This window comes from Eublepharis macularius, chromosome 1 (assembly GCF_028583425.1).
Source record: "Eublepharis macularius isolate TG4126 chromosome 1, MPM_Emac_v1.0, whole genome shotgun sequence".
NCBI classification, from domain to species: Eukaryota; Metazoa; Chordata; class Lepidosauria; order Squamata; family Eublepharidae; genus Eublepharis; species Eublepharis macularius.
This window is the reverse complement of record NC_072790.1, coordinates 13,980,906-13,999,091: the sequence shown is the minus strand read 5'-3', so window position 1 is coordinate 13,999,091 and position 18,186 is coordinate 13,980,906. Positions and strand designations below refer to the sequence as shown.

The 18,186-nt window shown below is 40.7% G+C and overlaps 1 protein-coding gene across 1 annotated transcript in view; it reads left to right on the top strand.

The window, feature by feature from the left end:
- PLCB1 (phospholipase C beta 1) overlaps positions 1-18,186 on the top strand; it is a 698,812-nt gene that overhangs the window by 402,310 nt on the left and 278,316 nt on the right. The window contains exons 5-7 of the mRNA XM_054975035.1: positions 654-733; positions 3,685-3,738; positions 5,201-5,276. Of these exons, the coding sequence (XP_054831010.1) occupies positions 654-733; positions 3,685-3,738; positions 5,201-5,276 (210 nt within the window). The remainder of the gene's footprint in view (positions 1-653; positions 734-3,684; positions 3,739-5,200; positions 5,277-18,186) is intronic.

Below are 18,186 nucleotides of genomic sequence, written 5' to 3'. Positions count from 1 at the left end.
AGGTGATGATGCAGCTAGGACCTTTCTTACCACAATGACATGTCCGCAGCTTGGAGGGGCAGGAACTAATCACGTCCGATCCTCAGCATTTGCATTCACATTCCATTCTTGATTATTCTTCCGTGCGGGACTCGGCAATGTTTTTCTCAGCTGGCTGGAATTTCCCTAATGCAGATCAAGCCACATTAATTTAGGGGCTCGGTGATTTTTATGTCCCAAGGAGCATTTAAAATGGCAGAGGCTGGGGTTGACTGCTCACAAATCCACCTTGTTTCAAAAAGATAAAAAATTGATTCTTGTTTTTTTATTGCACCAGATGAAATTGTTCAACCTTGTCTGCCATTGATTTCTTTTTGTTGTATTGCTATTGGTAAGTTTTGGGAAAGAAATAAAAATTGCAGATAGAAATTGGTTGATTGTAGGAATTTAGTTCTTTCTAGCGATGATAAGGTGATTTCCCCCCCCCATCTCCATTAATATATTATTAATAATTTTATAATAATTGTATAATAATTCCAAACAGTTTTGATTGTTGGTTGTGCATATACTATTGTCTTATGTTTTCCTAGAATTTCACTCCTGAAGGGAAATGAGTCTGTCCTGTGCTTGATTTAAATACACATATAATGTGCAATTTCTTTATTTATATTTAGGTATGGGCAGAAGAAGTCTTCAGTTTGGCTACCAACTTGCTGGCACAGAACATGTCGAGAGAAGCTTCTCTGCAAAAAGCGTAAGTGGCAAAGCCCTTAACGCCAAGGGATTGACTTCTGCCCGGATATGCCTCAGCTTCCTTTTTCTTTGTTTAGAAGGTTTGCCAGGAAATGTTTCTATGATGGTGAGTTGCTGTTTATATGAATATAGTTTCCCCCTCTTTCTCTCTGACTCCCTCTTCCAGTTGAGGTGCTAAGCCTATGTGCCATTTCAGACTCCTGGTGAGCTGCTCAGGGGAGGCTGCACACAATCGAATGCTTTTACATACAGAAAAATTCCCTTGATGTCCCAAGATGTCAGAGAGAGGAGGTGTAGGCTAGCCTGTCCCCCGATATATTCTTTTTCTGTATGCTCTGAAGCAGTGCTATTTTTCTGGGAAAAGAGGTGGTGGAACTCAGTGGGTTGCTCTCGGAGAAAATGGTCACATGGCTGGTGGCCCCGCCCCCTGATCTCCAGACAGAGGGGAGTTAAGATTGCCCTCCGTGCTGCTCAGCGGCACGGAGACCAATCTCAACTCCCCTCTGTCTGGAGATCAGGGGGCGGGGCCACCAGCCATGTGACCATTTTCAAGAGGTTCCGGAACTCCGTTCCCCTGCGTTCCTGCTGAAAAAAAGCCCTGCTCTGAAGGATTTTTTTTGTGGAGGCCTGTGGTGGATTCTAGGGGAAGCCTAGATATGGGCTGATTGTGAGAACTAGGTCGTTGAGGTTTGTTTCAAAATCTTACAGGATTTTTTTCTAAAAGTTAGCTTTAAAAATGTATACCATCAGTGATTTATTTGGGTGTTAAGTGGGTGTTTGCTGTTAGACACTTTGCAGTCTACCTTCTTTTTTTCCCTGTCTCTGAACAATTCTGGTGGGCAGTTTTCATCAAGGAAATACATCAGTTGGACAGGACCAGAGTCCATGTCTGATCTTCTCTCTTGCTTCCCCTTAATGTTAAAGTGAAGGTTAGAAGATCCATTCTTAGATCTTATGCATAGCAATGTGAGGGCGGTCTGACCTGTGGGTAAGAAGGATAGGCTTAGCCTGTGTTCTTTGAACTTGAGATCAGGGGACTGTGCAAGCTGCGTTTATGGGTGTTTAACTAAAAGCTGGCTTACAAATGCTTTTTCCTGTGAAAAAGGCAACAGAAACAGTAGCCCAGTCATCTTGGAGAGGCTTATCTGGCTTCCTGCTGTATACAGAAGTCCTGCTTGAAGATCTTGGCCCTGCTGCTTAAGGTCATAAACAATAAACTGGCCCTCTTGGTGTTTTCTTTCTATTATTAGTGGGACAATAAATGATACGAGGTTTCCATTTCACCCTCTTGTGCCTTTTCTCTTCCTGGAGAGAAACCGTAAATCTGTTTGGGTGTAGTCTGCAAGAGCATTGTCTTCTTGACACTGAGGACTTTGGAACAAAACTACAAAGAGTGTTGATGAGAAAATCCTGGAACAAAAATACCCACAAGCTCCACATACACACACACACACACCCCGCTGCCAAAGTAAGCGGAAATACCTAAATAAATCTAAATTTATCCTAAATCAAAGAGATGGCTGATGCTTGGTGATGGGCAAGCCTGTATCTGCCATGAAAAGTAACCATTGTTAAGGAGGGGGACGACAGTCCCTCTAATGTTTCAGGTTAGGGGAGAGTGTCAGGCTTTAAGTCCACAAGTTCCAGTCCTGCTGGAGTATCCAGTGCTTGGCTTGGCTCTCTCCCCCCTTGTAATTTGCTCTTGAGCTGGGAAATGAAGTGTTGGAAACACATTTCCTCTTTCCCAGGCCATAATTGCCCAGAGCAGGGCATGGGAACTAGTTATTGTAATGATAATCCGAGGAACAAATATTGCAAGTTGTCTCCGGCATAAATCGGATTCCTTCCCCATTTCACCTTGCTGTCGTGGGAGTTGGAGGATAAACTCAGATGACAGTATTCTTCAAAGGCATCACTATAATGTGATAGACAGATCATTTGCAGCTTCCCTGCTATGCCCTATGCCAGCCTCATCGCCTCAGTCATAGTAATGCACCTTGGAAAGAAAAAAACAAAGCTTGCAGGCTCCATTCTTTCAGGAGGCAAAAATATCACTTAGTTATTGCTTGAAGCTATACATCCCAATGGATCCAAGGGGTGCCCTTTCCAGGTGGCCCAGCTATGTGGCGGCTGTTGATCTGTGAGCAGCTCCTCCACCATGTCAGTGGAGACCCCAGAATTTCCTATGGGCTCCGTACCCCCACCTCATTCCCATTCTGTGGAAAAATCCACCTCCACCTCCACGTGGCACGTTTGGGTGCTTTTCCCCCAGCCTCAGAGGTGGTGCTCATCAGAAATGGGGTCCCAGAGAGTTGGGCGGATATGTAAAGGGCATCGACAGTCCTGTTGACTTGCATTGGCAAAACTTCTTCTGGATCTTCTACACTTACATTACGTGGATCCTGTTTCGCGTGATGGGTTTTAATGTGTGCTCTGTGTAGCTTGAGGGATTCACTTAAGTGAACCCGTTGTGGCTGAACTCCCATCTTTTAATCACTTCTTGAGGGGTGTATTGTCAAAGGATTTCACGGCCAGAGAACGATGGTTGTTGTGGATTTTTCAGGCTATATAGCCATGGTGTTGTCATTGTAGTTCCTGACGTTTTGCCAGCAGCTGCTGGCAAAACGTCAGGAACTACAATGCCAAGACCACGGCTATACAGCCCGGAAAATCCACAACAACCAACTTCTTGAGGGGGTTTGTGAGAAATCTCAAAATCTGTACTTGGAGGCTCCTCAGTTAAGTTATCTTTCTTTTTCGTAAAGATGCCTGAGGATTCGAGGCGGTAAGCTTTTCTTAGAAATACGAATGCTTCACAAGTTACTCTTTTCTTCTGAAGGACAAAATGGCTAAAAAGTTATTGTCTGGTCCATGCTTCAGAAAGCAAAGGAAATTTCAACATTGTGGTTGCAATGATTTTTTTTTTCATCAACACATTTTTCTTCTTTCTAGTTACACAAAGCTCAAGCTGCAAGTCACAACGGAGGGACGTATCCCTTTGAAGAAGTAAGTTGTGTTATCTTTTGTTGGCTTTTATTCAGAAGCTTTTCATGCCATGGTAATCTATAGACTGGTTTGATGATCTTGTTCTATATGGCACTTTAAAAAAGTAACACCGTTGTGTGCCATAACTCCAGCCTCAGGGCCAAGCTAGAAGCGACAAATTACACTTGAATGGCAAGTGAACAGACTCACATGTATTTCTCCCTGTTTACTTGCGCTCCACTTGCACTCCACATAGTGATTGAGTGGAGTGCAAGTGGAGCGCAAGTGAACAGGGAGGAATACATGTGAGTCTGTTCACTTGCCATTCAAGTGTAATTCGTCGCTTCTAGCTTGGCCCTGATCCTCACTTGGTCAACTGGCATCTTTTTTGGGGGGGAGGGGTTGTATGCAACCCCCCCCCCCGTGCAGTATGAATTGGTGTAGCCCAGACACAGATTAACAGCCTTAGTGTGAACTAACAAAGTCTCTTTTTCAGTAGCTGAGAATCACAAAATGAATTGGAGTGTACTATACATCCTCCCTGAGAACAAAGCCTCCTACAGTGGGGCTTTTTCTCATGGGCTGGCTGTGTATTGACATTCAGTTTGTTGCCCAGGCAAGAGCACTCCAGGGTCCCTATTCATACAGAAGATGGAATCTAAATATGTGACCGTCACTAACACCTCAGCATTTTGATATCAGTACCACAAGGTTATCCTGGCACATTCCCATCTTATTGGGAACAGAACTTTACCATTAAACTGGGAAGGTAAGACTGGTCATGAACTGAGAGTTACAAGAACAGCAGGATTTGTGTCCAGTGGCCCCTTAGAGACCACCGATTTTTCAGTGAGTAAGCTTTCAAGAGTCAGAGCTCCCTCCTTCTTTTGAGAGTCAAAACTGCCTTCTTCTTTCAAGAACCAAAGCTCGCTGGTTTCTGAAAAAGGGAGCTTTGACTATTGGAAACTTAGACCCTGAAGAATCTCGTTGGTCTTTAAGATGTCACTGGACTGTAATCCTGCTTTTCTACTGCAGACCAACTCGGCTACCAACCTGAGAGTACAAGAAAAACCTTTACAGACATTCTCTAAAAGATGTGCACGTTTGGTGCACATGCAAGACTAACAAAAATAGCTTAAAACAGTAAAAATAAATAAAATAAAAATTAGAATAAAACAGCAGAAGAGCAGCATCCATTTCAAAATATTTGACCCAACAAAAACATTACAACTTAGCTGCCAAAGGAGAGAAAGGTGGGTGCCAGATAGTCATCTGCAATGAGTCAGTTTCGTAGAGTTGGCTCCAACACTGCGAAGACCTTGGAAGCACCTAGGACACAGCAACAGGGCAAGTTCCCACAATTATTGTGGACCCTGACTATTCTGGACTTCAGAGCCAATAGCAATGGTTAGAACTACACCCAGAAACCGACTGGGAGCAACTGCATACCTTCATTCTTTTTGTTCATTTTTCCACCTGGCAGCATTTATCGCTTGTTCTCCACGGACAGAAAGCGTGTTGAGACGGCGCTGGAAGCTTGCAACCTTCCTTCTGCCAGGGTAAGAACGATACCTTGTAATATGTCATGCGGTCATGCATTCCATTGTGGTACCAATACTGTCATTTCGAGCATACACACACACACACACACACACATGCCAATTACGAGGTGAGCTTTGTCTTAGAGCCTTTTGGTATATAGTAGTCAATCAGAAATTCAGAAATGATTCAGACTTTGCCGAGATGGCGATGCCTCAATGTAACTGACTCATGCTGGAGTCTTGGCTGCTGGGAAAGAAATGAGAAAAGAAGTCAGAACGTCATTAAGAGGATTTATTTAGTTGCCTAAATATAGTTGCCTTTCTAGCTGAGATCCAAGGCAGATTACAAAGGTCAAGTCAATATAATCGTCAATAAAAATCCCAGGAAAATGTGTTCCATGACTTTGAATACCGTATCAAGTTCCTGCAAGATAGGAAGCTAGTTGGGGCCTCAAGAACAGCTGAAAATACTTCTGTTGGAATCTAGAGCTATTGTAGAGAGAGAAATCTTCATCCCGAGCGTACTGAAGTTTTCTTGAAAATGTCACTGGAGAAGGGACATGGGAAAGGGACTAAGCTACTTAAAAACAGTTTGACGTTTGCAGTTAGAGTTGAAAAAGGGAATACATGTTGACTTGAGAACATATAAAGCTGTCTGCTATGGAGTCAGACCCATGACTGTCAGTGACTGTCCAAGATCTTAGAGAAATGGCTTCTTGGCACCTTCTACCAGAGATGGAATCGGGCTAGAATTACCTGGTTGCCTATTTGGAAGCACCAGGCCTCGATGGGTGGAGCAGCGAAGGGGCAGGGAGGGAGCAGACAGTACATGATGCCATGCCATTAGGGGACTGGCAGGAGTCCAAGGAGAACATGGGAGAAGGCCATCATCAATGGCTTGATGTCGCTTCTGGGGAAAACTCAGAAGTAGTGATTATAATTGGTTTTATATTGTTATGATGTTTTAATGTTGTAAGCCTCCCTGAGTCCGTTTGTGGGGAGGGCGGGGGATAGATAGATAGATAGATAGATAGATAGATAGATAGATAGATAGATAGATAGATAGATAGATAGATAGATAGATAGATAGATAGATAGATAGATAGATAGATAGATAGATAGATAGATAGATAGATAGATAGATAGATAGATAGATAGATAGATTGATTGATTGATTGATTTCTGGAGTTCCAGAACCGCTTGAAAATGGTCACATGGCCAGTGGCCCCACCCCCTGATCTCCAGACAGAGGGGAGTTTAGATTGCCCTCCGCGCTATGCAGTGCAGAGGGCAATCTAAACTCCCCTCTGTCTGGCAATCAGGGGGCGGGGCAACCATGTGACCATTTTCACCGAGTGTGATTTAAACTTCACAAAACTCCCCCCTTGTTCCAGCTCACCCAAAGTGACGTCATTGTGCAGTCCTGGGAGCGTGCACACACTTTGCGCACGCACATGTGGTACCAGGGGCACTACCTCCCACCAGGAGTTATCCCCTGTGCTGGCAACTCACTGCATTCACCACTTTTCCCAGAAAAAAAGCCCTGGATGGATGGATGGATGGATGGATACTTTTTAACCTCAGAGTTTCCAGCAATTCCTAAAGAGAGTTGATAGCTATTCTGGTTTCCCCCAGAAGTGACATCATACCATTGGCCTGATGGCATTTTTTTCTTCTACTGCCACACTGGCAGGAGATCTGCTAGCCCTATTTGCATTCCTGGAAGTGATGTCACAGCATGATGCACCATCGTTTTCCTTAGTCTCTGCCGCCCCAAATGCTGCCAGCAGCCAATTCTAAATCAGGCAGTTTCTGGATGCAATGCAATGCAATGTACCGCAGAACCACAACATCTCCCTTCAGTCTTTCCATGCTTTGGAAGGGTGAATATGCAAGACCAAGGCTTTTTTTTCAGCCGGAACGCAGTGGAACAGCCGTGGCGCAGAGGGCGATCTAAACTCCCCTCTGTCTGGAGATCAGGGGGCGGGGCCACAGGCCATGTGACCATTTTCACTGAGGGCAATTTAAACTTTAAAAAACTCCCCCCCCCTTGTGTTGCGGTTTGCTTACGCTGCACTGGCCTCAGTGGCAGGTTCAAGAGAAGACACGACACACCAAGCTTTAGTACAAATGGTGTATTATACAATTTACAGGTGGACACATTACAGAGTTATTACGTTGACTGACAAAGTGCTTCGCCAGCAACCCGCAGAGCTGGAGCTCTTAACAGTAAAAGACTCTGCATTCTTATATATTGATTACTAGCCTATCACAGCACAGTGCTGACTCACTGTGCCAGCCCAAACGACCTTGACATATAGAGAGACATACATCACCTGGCTGATATCACATGATAGCTACCTGTCATCACTCTGTAACTACTGATGACTTTGATCAGTCACTGCTAGCTGCCTCATCTCTGTGTTTATTTACCTTGACACCTTCTTCCAGCTAACCCAAAGTGATGTCATTGCACGGTCCCGGAACCATGTGTGCACTTTGCACCTGTGCATGTGGTACCAGGGGCACCACCTCCCGCCAGGAGCTGCTCCCTGTGCTGGCAACCCACTGAGTTCCACCACCTCTTTTCCCAGAAAAAAGCCCTGAAATCTCCACCTTTCCCCAACAGAGCAAAAGCTCCTAAAAATGTTATTTTCCCCACATGTGGTACAACTGGATCACAATTTAAGCATGTTTAAGATTTTTTTTAAAAAATTACAATATTATAGAGATAAAATTGTGGTGAAATCAGTAAGGAAGATCTGAAGTGAAACTAATAATTATGACTAAGCATTATGTTTTGTCCTTTTCAACTGTTTTTTCCCTGCAAACCAGTAAAGGTGAAAGTGAGCTAAGCAATGTGTATTTGAGTTTCTTCATCTTCTTTTGTTTCATTATTAATAAGTGACATGATAATTCCAAAGGGGTAGCCATGTTAGTCTGTTGCAGAGAAATCAAACAGGAATCCAGGGACATCTTAAAGACAAAAAATGCTGGAATGAATTCTATCAGTCTTTAGGTGTCACTCGGCTCTTGTTTAATGTTTAAGATGGAGATTTCGAAACGGAAGGCAGTACAAAAACAATTAATTACGTGTGCAACCTTTTCGGTGGTGGGATCTTGCCTTGGGAATGCCCTCCTCCCCCTTGAGACTTGCCTGGCGCCCACTTTTAGATGTCAAGCCAAAATGTTTCTTTTTATGCAGGCTTTTAACTGAGAGGGTTCAATCTTTTTTTGCTGTTTTTATGGTCTGCTTCTAGCCTGAGGGTTGTCTTACAGATATCGTTCTAAGCTGCTGAATGTTGTTCTATGCTTGTATGCCTTGTCTTGGTTTTATATCTTGTTTGTTGTTGATCATGGCTGCTTCCACACACGTTGGATAATACACTTTCAATACTCTTTAGTGAACATTTGAAACTGATTTTCCATGTGTGGAACAAAAAATCCACTTCAAAAGGATTGTGAAAGTGCATTGAAAGTGCATTATTCAAAGTGTGTGGAAATGACCCATTTCTAAGCTGCTGTTTTTAGAATTTTATTGTCGAATTTCACTTTGCGAACCACCTTGAGCAGGTGTCTGGAGAGGTGGCATAGACATTTTGGAAATTTCCTACACATCAAGATCAGCCAATATTAAATTGATGAGTATTCGTTTTAAAATGTCTGCTTTGTTCTTAAAACAATAAACAAGAAAAACGAGTAAAAGCAATGCAATATGAATAACAAAAGTCACAATGAACAAGATTTTGTTTAGCTGGTACCTAAAGCATGAAAATGTACTGCAAGGCAAATTTGAGGGGAGAGGGCGTTCCATAACCAGCAGTTCTATCACAGACAAGTCCCTTTTGTATTGAGCCACTGACCTCTGAAAGTCAAAGCACGCACACACACACACACAACACGCACATGCACATGCACACGCACACGCACACACTAATAGAACATAACCATCCGCACCTGCACTGTATGATATAGTCTCAAGAGGGCTATGCAGCATGATTTTCTAGACATGCAGATTGGTTCTTACACTAATTTTGTAGAGCAGTTTTGGTTATGAGGAAAAGTCTCAGAGGATAAACATGTTCAGGAAACATCTTCAGTTCTGCATGGTGGCGTGTTCATACAGCAAGTAACTGATGTCTCCGCTACTGTTTCAAAGGGATATTTCTTGTACAGGACTGGTGGTGCCCACAGATCAATTTGCTTGTTTTGGGCGCTATAGGATGTAACCGCAATAGTTCTCACGCAGTGTACTCAATTTCATTAGCAAGTCTAAATTTTATGTTTGGAATTGCTTTTGAGTTCATCAGGGAAATGGAAATTAATATAGCAGGAATGGTTCGGGCGATGTGAATTGCTCTATGTTGTGTCATTTAGATTATTTGAAACTGTATGTGCCCGAGTGGAAATGAGAAAAACGCAGTCCCCATCAACCTGCTGTGAAGAGAAAAGCTAATCAAATTGCATAAAGGAACGTGGTCTTGAACAACTGGAGTCACCCTTTGGGAGGCACAGAGGAATAAATAAGCAACAACATAACTGATGCTTAAACAATATTCTCACCAGAGGACCTTTTCAGCTACTTGTGGACTTAATAGTTGGAGGGATCTCTGGCTGCTAAAAAAGAACATGGGGGCACCCAATTATTTGGCTTGTAGGAAGGGAAATGGATGTAAAAATACAAGCCATAAGTTGTTTACTACCTGATACCTCTCTGATATGGAGGATACTGGGAATATGAGCATAAGTAGCAGCAACTACTTAGAAGTCATAGTGGAAGAGAGAGGAAAAAATCAAGATGAAGGTGGGGGAACTCAGCACATATTTGGAGCATGGTTTCTCTAATGCAACCCTTGCTTTCTAGTTACGGTCATCTTTCGAAGCCCTGCTGTCTGCCTTCACTGTCAGGATCCACGTGGACAAAAACCAAATACTGGGCCTTCTGCATGGTGAACCTGCAGAACTCTCCCCCCCCCCCCCGATTTAGAAGCTTTCATGCCTCAAGTGAAGACATTTTCAGTCTCTGAAGCATCCTTATTATAAAATAGTCACTATTTTTATTGAATTTTTTTGAAGCTTTCATTCTTGATGCTCTTCCTGTTCTCAGCTTCTGTATATGTTTAAGTGTACTTTCTCACATTGGTTTTACGGCTGCTATTTTATCATTATTAATTTATTGTGTGTTTATCTCTTCGTGCTTTTGTTGTTTTATATTGTTGGCATTTGGTATAGAGCCCATTGTAGTCTTATAGAAAAGAGTCCAGTAGCACCTTTAAGACTAACCAACTTTACTGTAGCATAAGCTTTCGAGAATCACAGTTCTCTTCGTCAGATGCAAGAGAACTGTGATTCTCAAAAGCTTATGCTACAGTAAAGTTGGTTAGTCTTAAAGGTGCTACTGGACTCTTCTGTTTTGCTACTATAGACTAACACGGCTAACTCCTCTGGGTCATTGTAGTCTTGATGATGCTAAGAGAAGCTGCACCTTCCTCCTTTTCCCAAGAAAGTCAAAGGTGCCACTTGATAGCAGCCGGTACTGTGAAATGTATTTAAAAGCTGCCTGGTATTCTATAAAGGATTTTAAAATTTTATTTTATTTTTATTTTTATTTATTTTTCATTATTTATAGTCCACCTTTCTCGCTGAGACTCAAGGCAGATTACACAGTGTAAGTCAATATAGTTGATGGCTGGGACATTCAATAAACAATGCAATAAGCTAAGGATTACAGAAATTTGAAAACAAACAGAAATCCAATACAGAGTTTAAAACAATAGTGATACAAAATACAAGCAAATTGACGTGACATGTTAAATGAACTATCCAGTAGGAGCATATTACAACAGCAGATATTACACTGTAGTATAGTCCCTATTAGAGATTGGCACAAACCGGGGGAAAACCAGACCATTCCTGTTTCCTGTTGCCTAGGAAACTGGTTGATTGGCACCAGGTTGGCTGCAGTGACGAACCAAAAAACGAACCAGTCTAAAGTTCATGGCAGTTCGTCAGAAATGGGATCTGACGAACCGTGGTTCGCGAACCACGAACTGGCCTGGTTCATGCTTAATTTTGGTTCGTGCCCATCTCTAATCCCTATCCCTATCCTTTTACCCACGTTTCTGAACCATGTTCTTTCAATGCATCCCTATTACCTGTGTAAAAAAGCAGTCCTGAATAATTCAGTTTTGCATGGTTTGCAGAAAGCCAGGAGAGCAGAAGCTTTCCTAACCCCTTCAGGAGGATCATTCCATAAGGGGGCTACCATGGAGAATTCATGTGTGTGGGCAGCTTGTTGATTTTCCCTGTGTGAAGTGTGGCACCTGCAGAAGGCCCTGTTCAGATGAGCAAAGGTGCCATGGAAGAGTACAAGGAGAATGGTGGTCCTGCAGATATGAGGCCACGAAGGGCTTCGTATGTGATAGTCAAAACTTTGAACTAAGCCCGATAATTGAGGGGCAGGCATGGAATGAATGACAGTAGTATGCATACTTCACCTAGCACCTGATAATAATAGAGCTGCAGTGATCTACACCAACTGGAGTCTCCAAGTTGACTTTGAAGGGAAACCTACATAGAGCGAATTACAGTAGTTTACTCTCGATATTATCATGCGGTGGGCCCAGGTGGCCAGGTTGACTATATCAAGGTGGAGGCAGCATCTTTCATGCTAAATTCAGTATGGAGAACGCATTTTTTGCAGCTGCATTAACTTGCTTTTCAAGCAGCAATGCTGGATCCAGTATATCCCCCAGGCTCTTAATCGAGTCTGCAAGGGTCAACTGAACCCCCTCTGAAGTGGGGAGCACAATATCCTTCAAGATCTCCATCTTCCCAACCAGCATCACTTTCTTCTTATCTGGGTTCAGTTTCAGTTTGTTTATTTTTCGCCATTTGTCCACAGCTGTTGTGCGGTGGCTCTACTACATCTATTAACTACATCCACAGGGATTTGGCTAATGAAATATAGAACTGGGTGTCGTCTGGGTGCATCCATTTTCAAAGCTACAAATGATTTCTCCTAAAAGTTTTACATAGAGGTTAGTTTAGGTGAGTTGCCGTGTTGGTCTGCAGTAGAGCAGCTGAATGTGAATCCAGTGGCACCCTTAGAGACCAATGAGGTTTTCAAAGTGTAGGCTTTTGAGACTCAAAGCTCCCTTCTTCTAGGTGTCCGAAGAAGGGATCTCTGAGTGTCGAAAGCTTACACTCTGAAAATCTTGTCGGTCTCTAAGGTGCCAGTGGACTCATATCCTGCATTGTTGAATAACATGGAGGATAAGATTGCGCCCTGCGGGACCCCACAAGATAATTCCCATTCTGGAGATAGCTGGTCTCCCACAGCAACCCTTTGAATCCGTTCCGTGAGGAACCATTCGAAGCAGTCCAAGGCACAGCCCCTGATACCTACTTTTGTATGATGTAGATTAGGGGCCTGCAGATCCAGGCTTGAAATATATTTTCTCCATCTCCCAGACCTTCTTTCATGTTAAGAGTTTTGAAGAACGTGAAACTGTATCCTGTTAACTTGGTTGGTTATTGCATGGATTTTAGTTCTGTATTTTGCTTTGGTCTAAGATGGCTATCTGAAATAGCTACCTTCTTGGCACATCTTACTTGTATAGAAATAGGATACCATTAAAGACCTCCCCCACAAAAAACCCTGAGAAACTGTCAAACATGCTTTTTCCTTCTATTTTGCAAAAAAAAACCCAAAAAACAAAAAAACCTCCACCAATAAATAAGAAAATGCCTGAATTGACACTTCCGGTTTCCTTGGCAACGGCACAAAACAGCAGAGTGAATAATAGCAGTGATTTCCTCTCTTTGTGTCCTCATTATGACTTGCATGAACTCAGCAATAATTTTAAACACATTGCCTTGAAATCACAAAACACTTTTCTACATTATATCAGCACCATTTGATGTTGGGCAGTTGGACTGTATCTCTTTCCTTAAGCAGAAAGCACATTATGAATAATTCAGTATTCTGAGAGTCAGGCTCTGCCAGTTAGATCCCCAGTTACTTCACTGCAGACACTCCAAGAGTCCAGTTAAAGTATCTTTATTAGAGATCCATCAGTATCAGTGCACTCAGACAACAGCATTGGCAGAAGTGACATAAAGGGGAAAAGCAATGTTAGTTATAGGGCAAGGTTCCTGCCCTGGGATAAGGACCGTTAGAATTTAGGCACGCAGGGCCTAGAAGGTTAGAGGGGGTAGGGGAGGGGAAGACAAGGATGAGCTCATTTCATGTCTCTGGGAGATACGGCTCCGACCGGCACTTCAAGGACACTTTCCCATGCCAGTTGAGAAAGCGAAAGCAGCCACCTGCAAGATAAGCAATTCATAGCTACGCAGTTAACCAACTGCATAGATATTTCTTTACACATTCTCAGAGGCTCAGAGTACAATACAGAGTATAATAGACACACATGGCAGATAAGCAGGGTGCATCTGACACTGAGTTTTTGTGTTGAATTTTTTTTTTTTGTCGGGTACCTCCTGGTATCTTCTGTGGGCTGGATCTTTCCTCTGAGTTAGATCCTACCACTAGAACATTTTCATCCTATTCTTAGATTGTGACTACTTAAAGCCTTAAAAGGGGGTTAGTGGAAGAAAGCCAGAAGATTCAGCTTAGCAGAAGGAATAGGAGCCGTCAATCTATATCTGACTTTTCCTATATTTCTGCAATACTCTGCAGTGGGTCTGAGCAAATGTTTTTTATCCTCAGTGTTTAATAGTTCTCATGTGTTCTATTTACCTTCTGTAAGTGAAAAAGAATGAACTGTTTAATGTATCCAAAGTTAAGAGAGATGAAAGAAGTGCAAACATCAAAGAGTATTGTTCAAAGCAAAGAAGCTGACAATTAGGCAAATACTTAATTTCCAGTAGACTGCGGGCATTGTCACTTTCAAACCTCAGGCATAGCTGGTAGCTTTCTCAAGAGTTGTCCACCCTCTTAGGGTTATAGTCTTCCAGATCCAGGACCCATGGGATCTACTGAGCTGAAAAGACATGACTGGAAGTTGCATGAATCTCACTCATATGGCATTAATCTTACAAAAGGTAGAGGGAGAACCAGGTTTATGACCTGCTTGGTGGCAAGATTTTCACACTGGGCAGAAGATTATGAAAGCCAGAAAAAGGAAACACAAGGACAGAAGGCAGAGGTTCACTGTCTGGGGGATCTCTGCCTCTTTCTGTGCTGAAGTCATTGAAGATTTGCTCTGAATTTATCTTTCTTGTTAAAAAAAAGTTTTTAAATTTTTATTTGAAAGAGAAAATACAAACAAGAACAGGTTCAACCATTAAATAATATATCTTTCTATGTTACAGATATTTAACATGTATAATTACTGAAGAGTTGAGAAGCCAGTATCCTAGTTTGCTGGTATAATAAGATCTCATACAGCTGGTACCTTTTACAATTTGTCTGATCTTCTAGGTTAGCAGCCATTTTGTCTAAAAAAAGGATGCCATTTTTCAAACAAATTTGAAGACCATGGTTTCCTGAGCGAACAATGCTAGCGGATGTTTTATCTAATATAAGATATTCCCATGTTTTTACATACTATTGGCTTGCTTTTGGCTGCTTGGTGTCTTTCCATTTGGCAGCAGTCAAGCTTTTTGCAGCTGTTAAAAGCACTGCAATGAGTTCTTTTAGGATATTTAGTATTTTTGAGTTGTGCCAATAATTAAACAGTATTGTCTCAGGTTGTTCTGGGGCAATTATCCATGATAATTTTAATTTGATATAGAATTTGTTGCCAAAATTCCTTAATGATAGTTCAGGATCACCAACAATGGAGAAAAGAGCCTTGCTCACCGCAAGATTTCCAGCAGTGAAAAAGAAAGGTTTATATGGTACAATTGGACCGATGTCAAGTACCATCTTAACAGTATTTTAAAGATAGTAACTGAATATTGATCACCTTATAGGTGAATACTGATGAGCACCAAATTCTTCCCCCTGGGAATCTGAAAACTGAACATTGAGATCATTGTGCCAAGTTATTTTTTTGATATTTTAACAGAGAGGAGCTATTCAATTGAATTAAATTAAAATTTTATATATCTTAGAAATCAGTCCTATAAAAGAACTTGATTTCGCATTCAAAAGATTTTCGGATTCTGTGGCAAGTCTAATTAGACCAGTCCAAACCTCTGGTTTCTCCAATAAATGATTCACTTGAAAGTGTTCATACAATGGAATTTTAATTTGTTTTCTCTCCAAATCTAACTTATCTATCCTCCGTCCTGTATGTGTTACATCTACAAAACAAGTTAGATTGGCTTGTTTCCATACTTTAAGTGCAGATACACAGTTACCTGGTATGAACCATTTTTGATTTATGAAACTAGTCAAAGCTGATATAGCTGGGGTCAACATTTTCCTTCTGTTGTCCCAGATCTGTAGGGTGCTTTCTAACAATAAATTCTGCTTGATATTCAGCTGACGATCTGATGGTTTAATCTACATTGTTTCTCTAAAACTAGTAGGGTTAAGGTAAATCTCTTCATTCAATATCTTTCCAATCTGTGTTGAAATTTGTTTGATCCATGATAACATTTTATCCTTCCATTGGTATAGCACCTCTTTAATTAATTTATTAATCTCCCTATGATTGAATTTCAACAGATCATTTAAATTCAGTGATATATTAATTCCAAGGTAATGCCAAACTTTTTCCACCCTGTATGAAAAGTTCTTTTTGATATAGACAGTTGGACTATCTGAAAGACTGATTGGATATAAGATCGTATGGGATTGGTTAATAGTCAAACCTGAAACCACACTGTATTGGTGCAAGATCTCTTCTACCTTTTGTTATGTGTTTGTGATATATAGTTCTAAGACATTTGCAAATAAGCTAATCTTTATCTTTTAAAAGAATTCCTGTTATTTGGTTTATGGCATCTAATGTGTGCTAATGGCTCAACAGCTTATGAGAGAGAGGGGACAACCCTGACGTGTGCCTCTCGACAAACTAAAATCCTCAGAACAAATGCCATTCATTTGGATTTAGGCTTTAGAGGATAAATATAATGTCTTTAATGCTCTCCGAAAGTTGCTACCAAATCCCATATGTTCTATTAATAATTTTATATAGCTACTTTCCACCCTATCAAATGCCTTCTCTATATCCAGTGATAAAATTAAGGAAAAATTTATCTGATAATTTTCACAATATATATTTTAAAATATATATATTGTCTGTAAGGTCTCTATTTGGGATAAATCCAGACTGATCAGGGTGGATGCATGAACCTATAATATCTTTCATTCTTGCTGTTAGAAGTGCTGTAAAGATTTTATAGACTTGATTAAGTAGTGATATAGGGTGATATAATTTGGTGTTAATCTGAGTCCCATCCTTTTTTTATGTAAAACTATAATCTTCATGTAATTCCATGTATCTGGCATCTGGCCTTGTTGCAGTACATGATTACATGTATCAACCAAGGGTTGTGCTAATATCTGATAGTATCTTTTATAAAATTCAGCTGGAAAGCCATCCCTGCCAGGTCTCTTGTTGTTTTTAAGACTTTTAATAATATTTATCACCTCTTGAGCTGTAATAATCTGGTCTAAAATAAATTCTTATGAGTTTGAGATAGATTTGTGTTCAGGGGGTTTGAATTAAAGAAGTTTTTGATCATATCCTTCAACAGATTATTGGTGAGGTATAACTTTTTGTAATAATTGACAAAAGTTCTCAGTATATCTTTTGAGGAGGTATGTGCATTTCCTTTGTCATCCTTTATAAGATAGATATGTCTATCTGAGAGTTCTTTGTGAAGTTTCCAAGATAAGATCTTTAATGTTTGGGGGGGGGTCAGCGAGGTTCTTTGTTTTAAAAATAGAAAATTTCTTTGGATTTGGGAAGTTGGGAATTTTTTTCTTTCTAATTGGAGGAGTCTGTACATTTTCTTACTAGTTTTTATATGTTGATTCCAATTGTTTTATTTTAGAATCTGTCTTATTTTTTAATTGATTTCTCCTTTTTTTATAAGACGAGGCGATAGAGATATATTTTCCTCTGATTATTGCTTTTAAGGCATCCCACAAAATGGGTTGTAATACATCACAGTTTTGATTGTAAAGTATTCCTTTATCACTGTTCCAGTGGTTGGTATTATTGAATCAGTTAATAAAAGATTCTTATTTAGAGACCAATTTAATGTATTGTGAATTTTTTCTTCATCCAATAATAAACACTCTGACTGACCAGAATTTCAAACTGATTTCCACTTTATGGTCTTTATCTATTAAAGAGTTAGAAATTAAAATATAATCAATTCTAATATGTATGTCAAATCTGAGAGAATCATAAGTATAATATGTTTGATCTTTATGGAGATATCTCCATATATCACAAAGTTCAAATTGATTGAATAGATTCTCTAATTTCGAAAGCCCTCCACTCTTTTGGTTCCTTTTACTTTTTTATTGGACCTGTTGAGTGATTGGTCTACAATGAAATGGATCTGTCCTCCCAAAATTATGGATCCCTCATGAAAGTCTTCCAATTTAGAAAAGGTATCTTCAATAAATTCCAGTTGCCCATAGTTGGGTGCATACACTGATGCCAATGTAACTATCTTCCCATTTACTTTCCCTTTCAGGAAAATGTATCTACCCTTAGAATCTAATTTTTGTGTTTCCAAAGAAAATCTGGTATATTTAAAAATTAAAATAGCCACCCCTCTGGACTTAGATGTACCTGGAGCATAATATTGATATGGCAACCAGCTGGTCTTAAAGATTTGGTTTATCTTACCCTATAGATGCATTTCCTGCAAGAAAACGACATGAGGCTTTTGAGGAAATATAGAGGATGATATTCTTTTGCCTTTGATCTTATTGTTAATTCTTCTACAGTTTAAAGAAAAAAAATTAACAAAGTTATGCATATTTCATTATATA